The sequence below is a fragment of the Haemaphysalis longicornis genome, unplaced genomic scaffold, assembly GCF_048455015.1.
Source record: "Haemaphysalis longicornis isolate Haplotype H1 unplaced genomic scaffold, Haemaphysalis longicornis Haplotype H1 scaffold_1, whole genome shotgun sequence".
NCBI lineage: Eukaryota > Metazoa > Arthropoda > Arachnida > Ixodida > Ixodidae > Haemaphysalis > Haemaphysalis longicornis.
The window spans coordinates 87,442,280-87,460,293 of record NW_027526203.1 but is presented as its reverse complement, the minus strand read 5'-3'; the positions used below and the strand labels follow the sequence as shown (position 1 = coordinate 87,460,293).

General features: G+C 49.8%; 1 protein-coding gene across 1 annotated transcript in view; it reads left to right on the top strand.

Annotated features, from left to right (window-relative positions):
- The first annotated feature begins 803 nt into the window (after positions 1-803).
- Positions 804-18,014, top strand: part of LOC144140130 (leucine-rich repeats and immunoglobulin-like domains protein 1) — a 42,976-nt gene continuing 25,765 nt past the window's right edge. Inside the window, exons 1-4 of the mRNA XM_077672285.1 lie at positions 804-920; positions 6,317-6,449; positions 8,983-9,155; positions 9,742-9,847. Of these exons, the coding sequence (XP_077528411.1) occupies positions 804-920; positions 6,317-6,449; positions 8,983-9,155; positions 9,742-9,847 (529 nt within the window). The remainder of the gene's footprint in view (positions 921-6,316; positions 6,450-8,982; positions 9,156-9,741; positions 9,848-18,014) is intronic.

Below are 18,014 nucleotides of genomic sequence, written 5' to 3'. Positions count from 1 at the left end.
AAGTAGATAAAAATAGCTAAATAAACCCCCGTCCGAAAACAATGGCAATCCCATTACAGCAAGAAAAAAATAAAAATATATACGCACGACACGCTAAGGAAACAACGAAAGAAGCAACGTAAAAATACGCGGGCAATTAGTACAACACTTAATTTTTGTTTTTGCTGAAAGAAAAAGGGTAGCGAAACATGCTGAAAATCAGTTTACAAGTGTGGTCACTCTAAATAGTTTAGAAATAGAGACGAAAAGTAACAATAATACACACGTGAACTACGTCGTACAAGAGAAACAAGGAGTGCTCAGGCATTCCACAGCCAGGGGTTCAAGAAAGAAAAGGGAGAAAGGAGCGAGCCCATTGTTTCCGACGGGTTCCAAAGCGCGCGCCTCAAGAAATAAAGCCCCCTAAAAAGTGCGCGGCCATTCGTTGAGCCACGAAAAGAAAGCGAAGAGTGGCTGCGTTTCAAGCGGGCTTCGCGCTCCGGCCGTTTCTGCTAACATTGCCCAGTGGCGCAGAAGTCTGCGACGTTTAATGAGCCAATTCTACTGCGGGATCCAGGTGCCAACCAGTGGTCCTGCCAAAAGCGTGCTTCTCTAACATTGCCACACATAGGCTGGTAACAATTTTACAAGCAATCGTCTCTAGTACAACAGCATACGAAATGAATGAATGCCATAAAACTCTTCGTCTGTGGCAATACCCCCGCCACTGGTGCAGGTTTCTTTTCGCCGGTAAGCGCTACCAGACTGGCGCTTATGGCTTGACTATTTTCGCAGTGCCCCCCAGGATCCAAGCACCAGAGACGATGGTGTCGGTGGTCGAGCACTCTCCCGTCAAGCTCCGTTGCATTGCCTCGGGTGACCCGCCCCCCACAGTCGTGTGGGTGCGCGACGACCTTCCTCTGGACAAGCGAGACAGCAAGGTGAATCTTGCGGCGTTACAGCTGCGAATCATTGCCATCGACTTCCATATACAGCAGCCCTTTTTATACAGTCGACTCCCGTCAACACCAATTCCACGGGGACCGCAATACACTTCGAATTAACCCAGTTTGCAGTAATACAAAAAGCACAAGAAAGCATTGTTAGTACTTCGACGCATGTCTCCTTTCTCGATATCATTCAGAATCTGGACTTTCGTCGCCAAGTCGACCGTACGACACGGGTCGCCACGACAGTTTGATTGATTGATTGATTGATTGATTGATTGATTGATTGATTGATTGATTGATTGATTGATTGATTGATTGATTGATTGATTGATTGATTGATTGATTGATTGATTGATTGATTGTGATGTTTAACGCGCCGACGCTACACGGGCCATGAGGCGCGCAGCAGTCGAGGGCTCCGGATTAATTTTCACCACCGGGGTATCTTCAACGCGCGCCCAAGTTAAACACACGGCCGTTTTCGCCTCCATCAGAAGCCCCCATAGTACAGACGTCCACCGCAGCAGACCTCAGAAAAGAGATGCGTACCCGAGCAGTCTCGACTACCGCTCCATAAACTGGGCGCTGCTTCAGTTGTGATCGTGCCGACAGAGTCTTGTGATGGTGCTGACACAGTGCCGACACTATCGCCATACTCAAATGCGCCGTGCTCTTTAGCATGGCGAATGTTCGGCGCTCTATAATGTCGATTTTTGTCGAGAAAGGATGGCCTTCTCGGGGCTTTTTATTCGAAATAGCTTTCGATTAACCGATATAATGGGTTCTAGCTTGGAAGTCTCGAGCAATGTCTTCTTTTGAAATTTGCAGGTAAAATTTCCAGGACCGGCCATCACTTTTAATTAAATGAAAACTAAGAGTAGTGAGTTCCGAATATCTCGAGTCGACTGTAGTCGATATTCCGATGCTCACTAAAATCCAGCGCAGGCATCGGCAGCTTTGCATGAAAATTTCTTTAAGTGCCGCAAACAGATAGGTTATTCTATCATTCTCAAAAATCTCGTCGGAGTCCGGATGTTTCTGAGAGTCTTTAGATGTGCTGAAGTTGATAACCTCTGCCGAAAATGTAACTTGTTTTGTCCCTAGTCACAGAATGCCGATTTCCCATTGGGCAATGGCGTGCCTCCTGCGACACAAACGTATCTCATGCTGCGTGCTCTTGGGTACTCATATAAAATAGTTGTGGCATCACTTAAGTAGAGCCCTCTTACACATTGTAACCGATGGGTCTCTCCCATTTGCTGCAGATCTACATGTACGAATAGGCGAATGGGAGCGAAACCTTTGTTTTTGGCTTGTACGTGTTGATGCATTCATTAGGAGAACGACGGTTTGCTTAATTTTAAAACTGGATTATTCTCTTGCTGGGGCTGGACAAGTTGCATCCAAATTTATTCTAAAGCCCGTAGAAAATGCATTTCGGGCACATAAAAGGCGCTATAAATAAATGTCCTCCGAGTGTAGGAATTACTTGAGATATGCGGCATCGCCGCTATGAGGCATACTAGACCTATCTGTGTACCTTCAACGTGCGCCGAAATCTCTGACCCGGACATAAATGCGGCTTCCTGCGCATACGCGAGACGAACAGCTGCTGAGGCCACCACCTCCGGCCTCCATGGCCAGTGAGAGATTGTTTTTTTTTTTTCTTTTTTTGATACGCGGGCATCAATAATCTGACCCTATGTACGAGGCACAGCCAGCACAGGATACAAACAGCTGGGTCACTAAACAAGAAATTCAAGGAGCACCTCGCGCCCTTCTTTCCCATTTGCATGCGCAGTTTGTGTGTCAGCGCACTGCAGCTTGTGTATGATTGGGTTCCGAAGTTCGCTTCACCTCTACAGCGGCGCCCACTTTTCGCCCACACTATTTTCACCTCCCATGCATACGCCAATTAACCCTCGGCCCTCGGTCCCCAGCGGCTGCGAAGCAACTGACCACGGCGGCGGTCAGACCTGTGACGCAGCAGAGGGCGCTAAGAATCCCTGGATCCGGACAGGCCGCCAATGGAATCTGAACCTGGCAACGTTTAACGCGCGAACCTTATCTAGCGAAGCAAGTCTCGAGGTGTTGTTCGAGGAATTAGAGGGCATTAAATGGGATGTAAGAGGGCTTAGCGAGGTTAGGAGGGCAGGCGAAGCCTTTACGGTGGTGAAAAATGGACACGTCCTATGTTACCGGGGTCTAGAGGACAGAAGAGAACTGGGAGGGGGATTTCTAGTCCATAAAAGCATAGCTGGCAACATATAAGAATACTATAGCATTAACGAAAAGGCACCAGGTCTTGTAATTAGGCTCAATAAGAGGTACAAGCTCAAGGTGGTGCAGGGCTACGCGCCCACATCCAGCTACGACGACCAGGTAGTGGACCTCTTCTATGAAGATGTGGAATCGGAAATGGCTAAAGTACAAACACAGTATACCGTAGTTATGGGGGAATTCAATGCTAAAGTAGGCAAGAATCAGGCTGGAGACAAGGCAGTTGGGAACTATGGTCTGGGCTGTAGAAATAGCAGGGGGGACCTACTAGTTGAGTTTGCAGAACGGAATAACCTACGCATAATGAATACTTTCTTCTGTAAACGGGAGAGTCGGAAGTGGACCTGGAGGAGCCTGAATGGGGAGCATAAAAATGAAATAGACTTCATATTATGTGAAAACCCTGGCGTCGTGCAGGATGTGGAAGTCCTCGGAAGGGTAAGGTGTAGTGACCACCGTATGGTAAGATCTCGAATTAGGCTAGATTTGAGGAGGGGCCGCAACAAGCTAGTACGAAAGAAGCCGATAAATGAGCTAACAGTAAGACGTAAAGCAGAATAATTCAGGATTGCGCTGCAGAACCGATATTCAGCTCTTAACGATGAAGCCGAGCTTACGACACAGGAAGCCAGCGTCAACCTTACACTCATTATCACGGAGTGTGCAGTAAAAGTCAGGGGTACTATAGTTAGACAGGATACTGGTAAACTTGCACAGGAGACGAAAGATCTAATTTGAAAACGGCAAACCATGACAATCTCTACCGCAGCTGACAGAATAGAACCAGCGGATATTTCGAAGTTAATCAATAAGCGTAAGACAGCTGACATACGGAAGTATAATATGGAGAGGATCGAATACGATGTAAAGAACGGAGGTAGCCTGAAAGCAGTGAAGAGGCGTCTTGGCGTGGGGAAAATCAGATCTATGCACTTAAAGATAAGCAAGGCAATGTCATCACAAATAGGGATAAAATAGTCACAGTTGCCGAGGAGTTCTATAGGGACCTGTACAGTAGCCGAGACATCCAGGATAATGCCGAACGAGACAGTAGTTCAGAGGAGATAGACATCCCACCAGTAACGGCCGAAGAATTAAGGAAGGCTTTCAAAGAAATGAGAGGGGGCAAAGCACCTGGTGAGGATCAGATAACAGCAGATCTCTTCAAGGATGGCGGAGAAATTGTACTTGAAAAACTGGCAAACGCTATGCCTAATGACCGCAAGTGTACCGGAATCTTGGAAGAACGCGAACATCATCATAATCCATAAGAAAGGCGACATGAAGCACTTGAAAAAAACAGGCCGATCAGATTACTGTCAGTCGTCTACAAGGTACTTACCAATGTAATCGCTAACCGAATTTCTGCAACCCTAGATTTCAGTCAACCTAAAGAACAAGCAGGGTTCTGTAAAGGTTATTCAACAATGGACGATATTCACATGATCAATCAGGTGATAGAGAAGTGCGCTGAGTATACGGAACCCTTATATATAGCCTTCATAAATTATGAGAAAGGATTTGACTCGGTCGAAACCTTAGCAGTCATTCAGGCATTACGGAACCAGGGGGTAGATGAGCATTATGTAAGAATACTAGAGGATATCTATAATGGGTCCACAGCTACCATCATCCTCAATAAGGAGAGCAGTAAAATACCTATAAGGAAGGGTGTCACACAAGGAGACACAATCTCTCTAATGTTATTCACAGCATGTTTACAAGAAGTATTCAGAACGTTGGATTGGGGACAGGTGGGAGTAAGGGTTAATGGAGAATACCTCAGTAACCTCAGATTTGCTGATGACGTTGCCCTGCTAAGTAACTTGGGGGACGAATTGCAAAGCATGCTTTCCGCACTGGGCGAACAGAGTAGAACCGTGGGCCTGAAACGTAATATGCAGAAAACTAAAGTAATGATCAATAACCTCGGGACAGCACAGCGGTTTGAGATAGGTGGCGAGGCAGTGGAAGTGGTAAGCGAATATATCTACTTAGGCCAAGTTGGGACCCCAGATCCCAACAATGAGGCAGAGATAATTAGAAGGATAAGAATAGGGTGGGGTGCATATGGCAGGCATTCTCAGATAATGAATAGTAGCCTACCATTGTCGCTGAAGAAGAAAGTAGAAGAAAGAAGAAAGAAGAAGAAAGAAGAAAGCTGCATCTCACCGGTACTTACCTACGGGGCAGAAACCGGGAGGCTCACTAAGAGGGTTCAACTTAAATTGAGAACGACTCAGCGTGCAATGGAGCGGAAAATGATAGGTGTAAAATTAAGGGACAAGAAGAGAGCGGAGTGGGTCAGAGAATAAACACGTGTTAAGGACATATTAAGAAAAAGAAATGGACGTGGGCAGGGCATGTAATGCGAAGGCAAGATAACCGCTGGTCATTAAGGGTAACAGAGGGGATCCCTAGAGTAGGCAAGCGTTGCAGGGGGCGGCAGGAAGTTAGATGGGCAGATGAGATCAAGAAATGTGCGGGGATAAATTGGTCACAGTTGGCACAGGACCGAGGTAATTGGAGAATAATGAGAGAGGCCTTTGCCCTCCAGTAAGCGTAGATAGGCTGATGATGATGATGATGATGATGATGATGGCCTTCAAAAGCAGCATTGCGAGAGGCGTACACACCATCCGAACGTATTGCGCTCGCTCGCTGCTCTCTCCTGAAGCAAAATGGAGAGACGAGCTAGTTGGTGAACATCCGTGAGTGAAACTTGAGCGCAAACAGACACAGGGACGGGAAAGGGAAACGACACCAGCGCTTTCTCGCTGCTCTCTCCTCTTACGGAGAGAGCAGTGAGAAAGCAACTTGCTCTCTACGGAGATAAAGAGCGAGTTGTTTTCGCTTACGGCGCTCTTCATCGTTTTGGGCGTCGGAATGATGTGTTCAAAGGGTACGAACTATGCACTTACACTGACTGCATTTTTTACGCACACACACGATGTCTGTCGGTAAAATGATAAGGACTTGTGCACGGCCTAGCTATTGGGTACCCACAGTCGTCTATCTGACGACTGTGCGTACCCAATAGTTAGGCCGTGCACAAGTTTTTTTTCCCTTCAATTGTTTTCGTGGGCTTGATCTTTTCCACGTTCCAGGAAGTGTCCTTCGCCCAGAATGGCGAAATCCTGCGGATTCCGAACGCGACGCTTGGCCATGCGGGCCGCTACAGCTGTGCCGCCAGCAACGCGGCCGGCGGGGCCGAAGAACACATTTTCCTCACTGTGCTCGGTGAGCGATCGGCGGCCCTGCTCATCTTTTTGGGGTCAGCGGTAGCGCACAATGCAAATACATAGCCTGTCCGCAAACCTCTTCATACCCAGCCAAAGCATAAACGTGTGCTGATGCGTGTATGACCTTAAAAATTTGAAGGTAAGCTTCCTCAGTAAGAACAAGTGCTGTGCCCCGAAAAACGTTACCACTTCCTTTCGCCATCCGAACCAGCTTCTTCCGCATGACTCCCACTTCCCGCCCAACGCGCAAATCGCCCTAGTATTTTCTAGTTGTTTCAGTAGCCGCTGGGAGATTTGTGGAAATCTGCGGAAATCTGTGGAAATCTGCGTGTGTCTGTATAATGACAGATTCTCGATTTTTCTGTTCGAAGTAGACAACGGGTCAAAACTTGATCCTGGACAATATTTGTGCGAGATTTTATTCCACCCCGGAAGCAATGTTGGTTGAGAAGACTGCTTATGAAAACTAAGTTTTTCCGATTACTGTCATGCATGCAGTTTTAAAAACTTTGCGATCTAAAAAAATCTCATATGGACGAATCTGCGGTCGCCCAAAAAATAATGACCGTAATTCCTCCTTGAAAATCAAGTACGACTGTAAGAGTGAACTCACATCCCATGCAGGCTTCTTCGCAGTCGTCGGGTCCCTTCGAGACTTTACACGGACAACCAGGATAAACCAGATGACGCTAGATGACGCTGGCTAGGGTGACACTAGACAGTCTTACTTGCTGCGCCGTCTTGAACATTATCAGCCAAGCTGGTTGCAGCCAAACTCAGCATAGGCTGGTATTTATAGAAGGTTCGTCGGCAAGTTACGACAATTATATGTTTTGGCCTAAATATTTAACGCCCTTCGCGCTTTTCCGTTGCCAAGCCTGCTGTGTGGAGCGTGATATTGGTTCGCCCAATGTTGGTGATTGCTGCGTAGATTTGCAGCGCTAGAGTGACAAGAACGTCGAGCCACCTTATTTTATCCTTCCACGCCTTCTCGCCCAATCAAGCCATTCTCTTACTGGCGACCGTTCCTTGCCATTGTATTTTCTGGGAGCGCACGTACATTGCACGCCCTCCTAACCATTTCCCAAAAACACACGCACCCCCTCCCCCCCCCCCCCCCCCGCGTGACCTTGGTTGTTTGCTCCCGGACCAAGTAAAGTCGAGTCAAGTCAAATATATTTACCAGATACACAGGAGTGTAGCTCTGGATGGCGTCCTGGGCTAAAAGCTGCAATAAGCAGCTTGAAAGTGGCCCAGGAGCCTTTGTACATAATGACAGACAATGCAACATTCACACAATTTACAGGAACAAATAAAATAAATTACTGTACGCTAGCATCTCGCTGGAAGTAATGAAGCAAAATATACAGATACATTCTCACTGGTCCACGTAATGCTGATACAATCAATGTAAACTTATTACATTTGGAATTATATACAGTGCCATAAAACATAAATACACCATAAGCACGAAATGTCAAAAACAATAAAATTTTATGACACAAACACACTACGATATACATTGTATACATTGTAAATTTATGGTGAGATATATGGTAAGTTTATGGTAAGTAATGGTAAGTTTATGGTAAGATACATGGTACGTTTATGGTAAGATACATGGTAAGATATAAAGTGTAAATGCTAACGGAAGGTTCAGAGCTTATAGCAGCGCAGCAGTAATCTTCCGACGTGCTGGATTTCACAGTTCTGCACGAGGAAGGCATATGAATAGCAAATTGCAAACACTGACGCCCTTACCGCCTTCAACACATACAGATTTATGCTAATATATACTAGAGATATATCTGGCGCTGAACTCGCGGGCGCGCCATTGCAGCTTCTTTGCCTACTTTGCTTGGCTAGCCACACGGGTTCTTTTTTGTCTCGAAGCTGAAATCAACAAAAGAGGGTACCATCTTTTTCTTGTTCATCTTGCACGAAGCTTATATATAATCTCTGACACATAAATCTTTCTGGAGCCTAAATTTTGTAACAAAAAATTTGATTGATATTCTGCACCAATATTGTCGCTGTTTCCAGCCAGAGGCGACTTTCCAGCCTGTTCGTGAGCCAGGTTAAGGACAAGTGAAAGGTGCCTGGCCGGTACATGGCGGAACGCTCGGTGAAGCGCCGCTCCCCTACACAGTGGCGCCAGATTTCCCTCTAGTATATATTTGTACGGAATTGTATGTTCAAACTACATCTAGTCAAACAATGAGGTGTCAATGTTTGGGAGCGCCCAGTTATGACACTTGCGCGGGCTCTTACAAACACAGTGCCGGCTTGGGTCGAATCGATTCAACTTTGAGGGCCCCATAACGAAAACGCGTCTCTGGGTGTTTCTTTTGTGTCTCTTCAACAAAAATGTCTCCATAGTGGCCTTCGAACATTGGGGATAAGGTGCACGAAAGTGGTGACGAATTCGTAGCAGCAAAGTTTTGCCTCTTCCAGAGAACAGTAACGGCGTATGCCATCTTCTTTGCGGCAAACAGACAAGCAGCGATCGACCTGCTGGCGTTTTTCAACAGTTCCTCCACGCATCGCAAAACTGCCTTCACCGGCCCCCGTGGTCCTGGGTCACTCGGCGCGGCTCGAGTGCCACGTGCAAGAAGGCATTCCCCGCTCGGTCGTGGAGTGGACCAAGGACGGAGAGCTGCTGGACGAGCGGCAGCCCTTCCTGCGAATCGCCGACGGTGGCCAGGTACGGCAGTGGGCGCTCATCCGTGCACAGGAGGCGGATCCTCAGTCGTCGCAGGGCCCATTGGATGTGACCCGCCCTTAGGCTCCGAGTAAGATAGCAGCAGGAACTGCAGCATGCGGCGGCGGGCGAGGTTTCCTTGTGTCCTGGTAATAAACTCATCGCGGCGTATTTCCTCTATAGAACAACAGCCAGAAAATTTTATAATAACTGCGTGCAGCATCTTCGCTGCACCTACGCCGGTGATGTTCAAACGACGATGGCACAGAATGACAAAAGAGATGTGAGCACGACGGTGCGACTACCAACTATGTTGCTGAGCCAGCGTGGTAGAGCAATCCGAACACCATGCTCCGACGTCTTTGTGGCTGCTTGACACGTTCTGAAGCAGCCACCTTTTCTTCGTTAGCGTTCAATTTGCCTGTAACAAAGGTGCGACCGTTTCGGCTTCACAAAAATCTCGTGGAAATTCTATGCTATTACTCTTTGTACGCAAAGAACATTCCGGTTTCTACGTAACCTCAGTTAGTTTTTATACAGAAATTCGTTACACGCATAGGAGAAAGCACTTCTTTCGGTTGCGTCGCAGCTGGTGCACGTGGTTCGCGCCACAGAGGAATCCGAAGGAGCGTATGCTTGCCGGGCCACCAACAGCGCCGGCGAAGACGAGCACACCCTCTTCCTGCGAGTACTTGGTGAGCGACTTGCTTGATCGATGGGCGCTCATTGGGAACTGTTTCATATCTGCTCGTGGCTCAGTGCTCGTTGTAACCAATATGCAGGAAAACAGGAACTACTGGAAAGACACAGATTAAACGAAAGCATCAGCCTGATTGTTCAATTGAAGCTAACTCATGGCACGGCAGCTTCACCATACACGGCAGCTTCACCATACCTTCGAAAATAGGGAACACATGGCAGGGACCGGACAGGAAAAGAACAAGTTTTTCTCCTCGCTGGCCAAACGGGAGCTCTTACCTGGTAATAACACCAATGTTTCACTTGTAGAACTACCCCGATATAGATACAGGTACGGACATCATCCGAATTTGTTGCAGTGGTAATCGCAATTGCCTGAATCTCACTCGCATACGTTCACTGAAAACAGTTGTGTGAAATCTCCAGTGTAGCTAGCGCACTGATGAGCCAGCCCTTTGTCCCCGCTATACACGGCCACCTCATACACGGCCACCTGCGGCCTTCTCGTGCCAACAGAGCTTTGTGTCTCCTAGCGTGTTCGGTACCCACTCAAGCAGCAGGGAAAAAGGACCCCATTGTAGTTGCTTATCGCTACAGGATTTCCGCCGCAAGAGGTCAAGGGTTATCTGTAACGCGGAAAAGCAAAATTGCTCGTGCAGGCTACATACTAGGGGTCGAAATATGCAGGCTACCCTCAGTAAGTTGCAGGCGTGATTTAAAGCAGTGATACGTTTGTAAACAGTTGAAGTTTCTATATTTAGGGGGGTAACGATATCAGCGATATCGTTCAGGGGTAACGATACAATTGTGCGCACCGCTGCTGCCATTATCGCGCCTCCCGCCAGTTTTGCGGAGTGCCGCGGTGTGTCCGAAAGCGGCCTCGGGCAGATCCCGACATGCCTCAGAACGGCTGGTGCGTGGGCGTCCGTAATTCAAACTTCGGCGGCGGGACACGCTTCGTGTGGCGACAGGTTTCCGAGGAGGCGGACGCCGAGATCTCTTCTCCTCCCAGTTACAATCGATGATGATGAATATTCTTGAAGATAGCCCACTCATATAAGGAACATAGCTGACGACGGTTTAATCCACGATACCTACACTTAACAGGGCATCTGTAGGGGCTGGTTGATTCTGCATAACTTGAATGGAGAGCGCTTTAACTTTGAGAGTAAACAAGGACAGTAAACAAGTCTTTCTCGTCCTTGTTTATTTCCAAAGTTTAAGCGCTCTCCATTCAAGTTATACCTACACTATATTACAATATTTACAACTTATTTACAACAAACATCACAGGATAATTGCTCGAGAAGAGCTCGAGACGATCCTGCATTAGGCGGGGTTCTCGTCTCCCTCCTACACCCAACGCCTTGGTTTTATTTCAAAAACCACGCCTCCAATGAAGGCGGAATCAAAGGACAGAGAAGGACACGCAATGAAAATCTCGGGCCGTTCATAGGCCTCACGAGAGCCCAAAAGGTAGAGCTCACAATTAGGCACGTGGTCCGCATTTTTTCCCAGCTTCCTCCGTGTTCCCATGAAAACCCGGCGTCGATACTACAAAACCATTCGCACCAGAAGCCGCGAGGAGGAAAACAAACTAAACAGTGAATAACGTGCAAAACTGGGCGTGTTATTACATATTCTAGACAAAACAGGGCAAAAAAAAAAAAAGAAACAGGCCTTGTCGTGTACCTCTCTCTGTCTTTGTCTTTTTTTCTGCTGTTTTGCTTAAACTAAAAAGCCTTGAGGCGTTGTTACGCGTATTCGGGAGGGACCTCAGAGGGACTGACAAAACGTCTACCAAAGGTTCACCGAAGGTTGCCGCCGCCGCACCATGCCCGTTTCTGCGGTCGACGGTTCTGAGAATTTATGTCCACTTGCTGCTCTGTTGCCGGTACCCCGAAGTACTCAATTCGAAACAAACGAAAGCGTGCTGCAGTTTGAGAGAAAGCCGTCCCCGCCACTGCCGCTGTTTTGAGATTTCGCGTCGTCGTGACGAGTCCAGCCAGCCATTTATAAACCAGCCGCTGCCGCTTCCGGTCCCGTGCCCGAGCCTGGACACTCTACGGGCCCGTCGGAAGAACACACGGCACTTGCTTCCGAGAATGCGGCCAAAACGGCTGCTCGCAACCACAGAAACCTTAAGCGCTATCCGTCCCGCCCCCCCCCCCCTCCTCTAGAACAACAAACAAAAACAACTTCATTACAAAGAGTGTTTGCACCCGCAGCAGGTCGCGCCTTTCTAGCCCGACTATTATATAGCCGGTAAGAGCCCTACGTAAACAACACAAAACGAATATTGCATGCCTGCTTAAGTAATTATTCGATACAACCATAAACGTAACGCCCCCTCTCTCAGACTCAATGGCGCCGCTACTACCGGTCGGTAGTAGCGGTGCTCTGGAAAGAACGCCGAACTCTTCACGAAGTCACGAACTATGCAAAGAGTGTGTGTGCGTCTGTACTATGTTCATTCCGTGTGCGCAAAAGGTTTGGCAAAAGCTGCGGAGCAGTTGCGGCGATTGTATAAAACCCGGACTCTCGTTTCGTTTCGGAGCAGCGAATCAATGTTGTCACTCTGCTCGGGCCCTGTTTTGTAACCTCGCCCGGAAAAGTATTGTTCCTGTATTTCTTCGGCTCTTCTCTGGCCATCCAGTAGACCAGTTAAGCTTGCCTTCGGCTTCTTGTCGTCATCTCCAAAGCAGTAACGTTTCTGGCCGGTCGACTACCACCATACCTCGCATGACGGAGGGGGCAGACACCCGTTCGGGGTCGCGTTTCCGCACGGGACAACTTGTTGGCACCGGTTGGATGGCAAGTTCATATCAGCTGGAGACAGCAGTGCGAGATCCAACACCAAGGAAGTCAAGGCGGCTTCGGACTTGGCAGAATTCGCGGCGGTCACTGGTGAATACGGGACCTTTCTTCACTGAGCTTTATCAGGGTTCTGAGGATAGCTGCTAGAGCGTGTGTTTTTGTCGGGTGGGTTATTCGCGCAAAACAATTTTGATGCAGTGGGAAAGCAGCACTCCAGACCGGCCATGGATTTGATGGCGTTGAAAAAACCGCAGTTGTTGCAGCTTTCAAAAGAGTTGCCCTTGGATGTTCCGGACGCGCTGAGAAAGCCAGAGCTGATACAGGCTGTTGGGGCTGACGATGATGAGCTGTCGGAGTGCATTGAGTGGATCAAGGAAAGGGAGACCGGTGAACGTCAAGCTGCCCAGGCCTAGCGCCATCGTGAGGAGGTCCAACGCGAGGAAAGGAAGCGAGAACAGAAGTCTATAGGGTGTTGCGACCGGGCGGGAGCACCCGATCCGAGCTCCGTGGCCTCCGACATACGAGTGGTAGCGTGTATGATGCGAGCGGCCAGCCGCTGTTGCAGCCGTGAAGAAGTCCAGAAGCCGTAGGCTAACGTAACTGTTTACTTCATAGCGAGAGGTGAGCCGAAGCCAAAGAACAATGCCCCAAAGAACGAAGCCAAAGAACAAAGGGCGAGGTTACAATACAGGACTCAAGCAGAGCGACAACATCGATTCGCTGCTCTAACAGGAATGGGTTTACAACGCTTGGGCAGCTCTATTTATACCCAAAAGCGATAACGGTCAAACGCAACAAGTGGGAACACGCACAACACTCTTTCCAGAGTTCGTAAGCCGTTCATAGCCTCGGGCACGTTGAGTCCGAGAGCGGGGAGAGAGGAGGACTCCGTTGCGATCGACGGGGCCTCTGTGTCCTTGAAGAGCGTGGAGACGAGCCACGCCGCCAGCCGCCGAAGTTGTGAAGTACGCGAGAGCAAAGCGTCTGACGCGGCTTTGTCGCAACTTGCCACCGACATGATTGCGCCTGTTTTCGAAGGCGCACGAGTGGCTTCGCCGCACAGCCGAGGAGTGATGCGGGGATGTACTGCGGCGCTGGCCCATTCGTAACAGCTTCTCCGCCGGGGGTCCGAGATCCCGAGGGATAAGGGTCTGCAACCGTTGTCCGGAGGGATGCTGTCGAAGTGAAGTGTTCGGCAGACGCTCGACTCCAGGCCTTGCCGGTACGACACCGTGCTGGAGCTTCACCGGGCGGGTCACTGGACGAGTAGTGGCTCCCCAAGAACGTCTCTGACTTGGTCAGGCAAGCAACAGAACAACACAGGAAGACACAACCGCATCGCCGGCAAGTGCGAAGACAAATCCACACTGAAGATCTACCAGGCTTTTAGTTGCGATAAAATACGCTAATAACTAACTACTCTAGTTATATTTTGGCCCAGCAGTACTTTAGACAAGTGACAAACTTGAAAGGTGACATTTCGCGTGATTGGAAATGTCCCACACACAAAAAAAATGTAATCGTAAAGTTTGTTCTAGTTCCTGTACCAATAGCTGTTCTTATTATTCTACCTAATTTTTGTATTTGTTTTCACTCTAGCAATGTTTTGTACCATTTGTACCATTTTTTAGTTCTTGTGTTTATTTTTGTTCTTGTTCTAGTTTATGTGACACCTTTGTAACCCCCCTACCCTATGTAATACCCTCCCCAGAGGGCCTTTAGGGTTTTTGTGAAATAAAATAAAATAAATAAAAAACCAGTTCCAGGACAAACAATGAAATTGAGAAAGTCAGGCATCTACAGGCCACTTCTCGTGCTGAGAGCCGCGATTTCAGCTCTCGTCATTGCTCCGAGTTTTTCCCTTTTTGTACCGCACTTTAGGTGCAGCCGTTCTCTCAACGCTGCTGGGACCGCGTGAAATGACACCGGCCGTTGTTTTCGACAAAGGCCGAGCGCGCGGAGGAGCGAGCGAGATTTTCCAGCGTTCGAACGTAAGGCGCGCACTCCTTCTAGGAGGTGGCGTTCCCTTGGCGCGATGCGAGCTCATGGCCTCGCCTCTGGGCGTGCCCGCACTGAAACACGCGCCACAAGTACGTGCGGAAATTTTCCCTCTATCCTTCTTGCTCGCCTTTTCACCAACGCGTTCGGCAAGCGAACATCGGAACGTGTTTACGTTCTCTTCTCTAGGCTAATTGGTTCCAGACTTCGGCTCAGCCACAGGCGCCACCGAAATCTCAACTAGCTTAGCCCATATTGGCCTATCGTCGGGAGAATCAGCTGGTAGTGACACGGGCACGACGAGCTCTTTAGACACCGAGTAGCTTCGTACAGTCACTACCTCGTTGCCCCTCGCGCTTTCGGCGACAGCCTCAGCAAGCGAACACCGAAGGGTGTTTTCGTTCTGTTTTGGGCTGTCAAGGCTACGCTAGATCCAAGCTGCCCTGTCTCAAAAGACGGCTCAACCGCCCGCGACACCCGAATATCTACCAGCTCGGCTGGCCGTTGCTCGAGGTCAGCTACCTGAGCTGGCGGCAGAACGGAATTAGCTTGCTCAGTGGCGAGATCGTCACGACTCCCATCTGAACCGTGCAAACCGTTCGCTGCCTCGGCTGCAGGCTTTCCCACCACGTCGCTCGTTTCTGCACTGCCGTCCGAAGGAACAACCTCCGTTTCAGCGGACTCGTGCGGCGTCTCGGAAACCCTATCGTTTACGCATTCCTGCGAAACGTCGCTATCTCGCGAAATGTTCACGTTCAAGTCGGTAGCCGTTCCCAAGGCCTCCCGCGAATTTGAACCGTCCGAACACTCCGCCGAGATTTCCAAAACGAAATCCGACGCATTATCGCACTCAGTGGACACGCACTGCCCTCTGCCGACAATCTGAGCTAATGCGCCGTCATTATCTCTCTCAGCAACCCTGCCGCGCTGCGGGGCAGCAACCGTCGCCTCTGTCTCGCGCTCCCGAGCGTCTGCTACTGGCAGCGCTGGCACGGTGCTTTCCTCGACAACGAGGTCTTTTTCAAGCAATAATTCTAACTCAGGCTTCACTTCTTCCTGCTCGAGTTGAATTTCGTGCTCTAGGTTCTTGTTCTCCCGTTGGAGTCTCTCTCCCTCGAGCTCCTTTCTTCGCGAATCGTTCCTGCTTTCAACCGCCGCCTTAGCTCCCGAGTTCGCGAGCCTTCGAGCGCGTCAGCGCGAACACTATCCCTTCCCCGAAAACGAGTCCCCTTTCGCGCAGCAGCTGATCGGACCTGTTCGAGAAAAGATACGGATACTGTGCCGGAAGGCTGGGAGAGACAGCGGCCTCGGTTTCGAGCTTTCCGAAGGGGCCATCGATGGTTATCCTGGCGATCGGAAGACCCACGCTTTGCGCTTCTACGGCCTGCTTTATCCACGCGCAATCGCCCGTGAATTGGTGCGGTTCGACGTAGGACGGGTGGACCACGTCCATTGGTGCTGCGGAATTGCGGAGAACTCGGCACGGTTTGCCGTTAACTGCAAACTCGCGTACGTAGGGCTCTAAAAGTTGTCTGCTCTCCTCATCCTGGTCTACTATGTGAAAGACAAGCTTGCCCTTTTTGCAACTAGCTGCGAAATGCCCTGTCTCTCCACAATTGTAGCACGCGGACTGCTTGCGCGCTTCGAAAGCCTTTTTTCGGCGCTGTGCCTCTGCGTTTGCGCTCTTTTCATTTTCCGAGCCCGTTTCATTATTCGTGGATTCGGTCACTTTTGCTCCGCTCTTTTCGTAGGGAGCTCTGCCTTTCGGCCCTGACTTATCAGGCCTCGGCCTGAACTCTTTTTGGCCGTCTTTCGGCCCCTGCGCACTTCGACGTGCGACGAACTCGTCGGCTAGCTGAGCTGCCTGATCCACAGTTTTTACCCCTGGCCTATCTTGCACCCAGAGTCTCAGGTTCTCTGGTAGACGGCGGTAAAACTGCTCAAGATCGAAGCACTCAATTACTTTGTCGTGCTCTCGGAAAGCCTCTGCCTCTTTCAGCCACTCTTCCATATTTGCCCTCAGCTTGTAGGCGAACTCCGAGTACGACTCGCCCCTAGCTTACTCGGCTTCACGGAACTTCTGGCGAAACGCCTCTACTGAGAGCCTGTACTTCCTCAGGAGGCTCGACTTGACTTTCTGGTAGTCCTCCGCCTCCTGCTTTGGCAAGCGGGCCATCACGTCGGATTCCTCACCTGGCAAAAGCGTAAGCAGCTTTTGTGGCCATGAGTCTCGGCTAAACTGGGCCCTCTCACACGTACGCTCGAAGTTGACCAAAAAAATACCGATGTCTTCTCCTACCTTGTAGGGTCGCATTAGGTCACACATTCGCAACGTAGGTCGCTCAGTCGCCGCAGACTGCACGCTTGGCGCGCTGCTGTCACTCTCACGCCTAGATCGAGATGCCTCGATGTCAAGACGTTTCACATCCAGCTCATGCTGTCGCTCCCGTTCTCGTTCCTGTTTCTCCTCCTCGCGTTCCTTACGCTGGCGCTCAGCCTCTGCCTCTGCGGCCTGACGTTTCGCGGTCTCCCTGCCATTGATCGTCTCAATGCACTCAGACAGCTCGTCATCGTCAGCGCCAACAGAGAGTATAGCCTGTATAAGCTCTGGCTTTCTCAGCGCGTCCGTAACATCCAAGCGCAACTCTTTTGCAAGCTCTAACAACTGCGGTTTTTTCAACGCTTCCGAATTCATGGCCGGTCCAGAGTACTGCTTTCCCACTGCTCCAAAAATGTTTTGCGCGAATAACCCACGCGACAAAAACACACGCCCTACCAGCTATCCTCAGAAGCCTGGTAAAACTCAGTGAAGAAAAGTCCCGCACTCACCCTTGACCGCCGTGAATTCTGCGAAGTCCGAAGCCGCCTTGACGTCCGAGGTGTTGGGTCTCGCACCGCTGGCTTCAGGTGTTACGAAGTTGCGATCCGACCGCTGCCAACCAGTTGTTGCGACCGTGAAGGCCGACTGCAGCCGGGAAGAGGTCCAGAGCTGATAGGCCAACGTAAACTGTTTACTTCATAGCGAGAGGTGAGCCGAAGCCAAAGAACAATGCCCCGACGGGCTATTTTACAATACAGGACTCGAGCCGAGCGACAACATCGATTCGCTGCTCTAACAGGAATGGGTTTACAACGCTTGGGCAGCTCTATTTTTACCCAAAAGCGATAACGGTCAAACGCAACAAGTGGGAACACGCACAACACTCTTTCCAGAGTTCGTAAGCCGTTCATAGCCTCGGGCACGTTGAGTCCTAGAGAGGGGAGAGAGGAGGACTCCGTTTCGATCGACGGGGCCTCTGTGTCCTTGAAGAGCGTGGAGACGAGCCACGCCGCCAGCCGCCGAAGTTG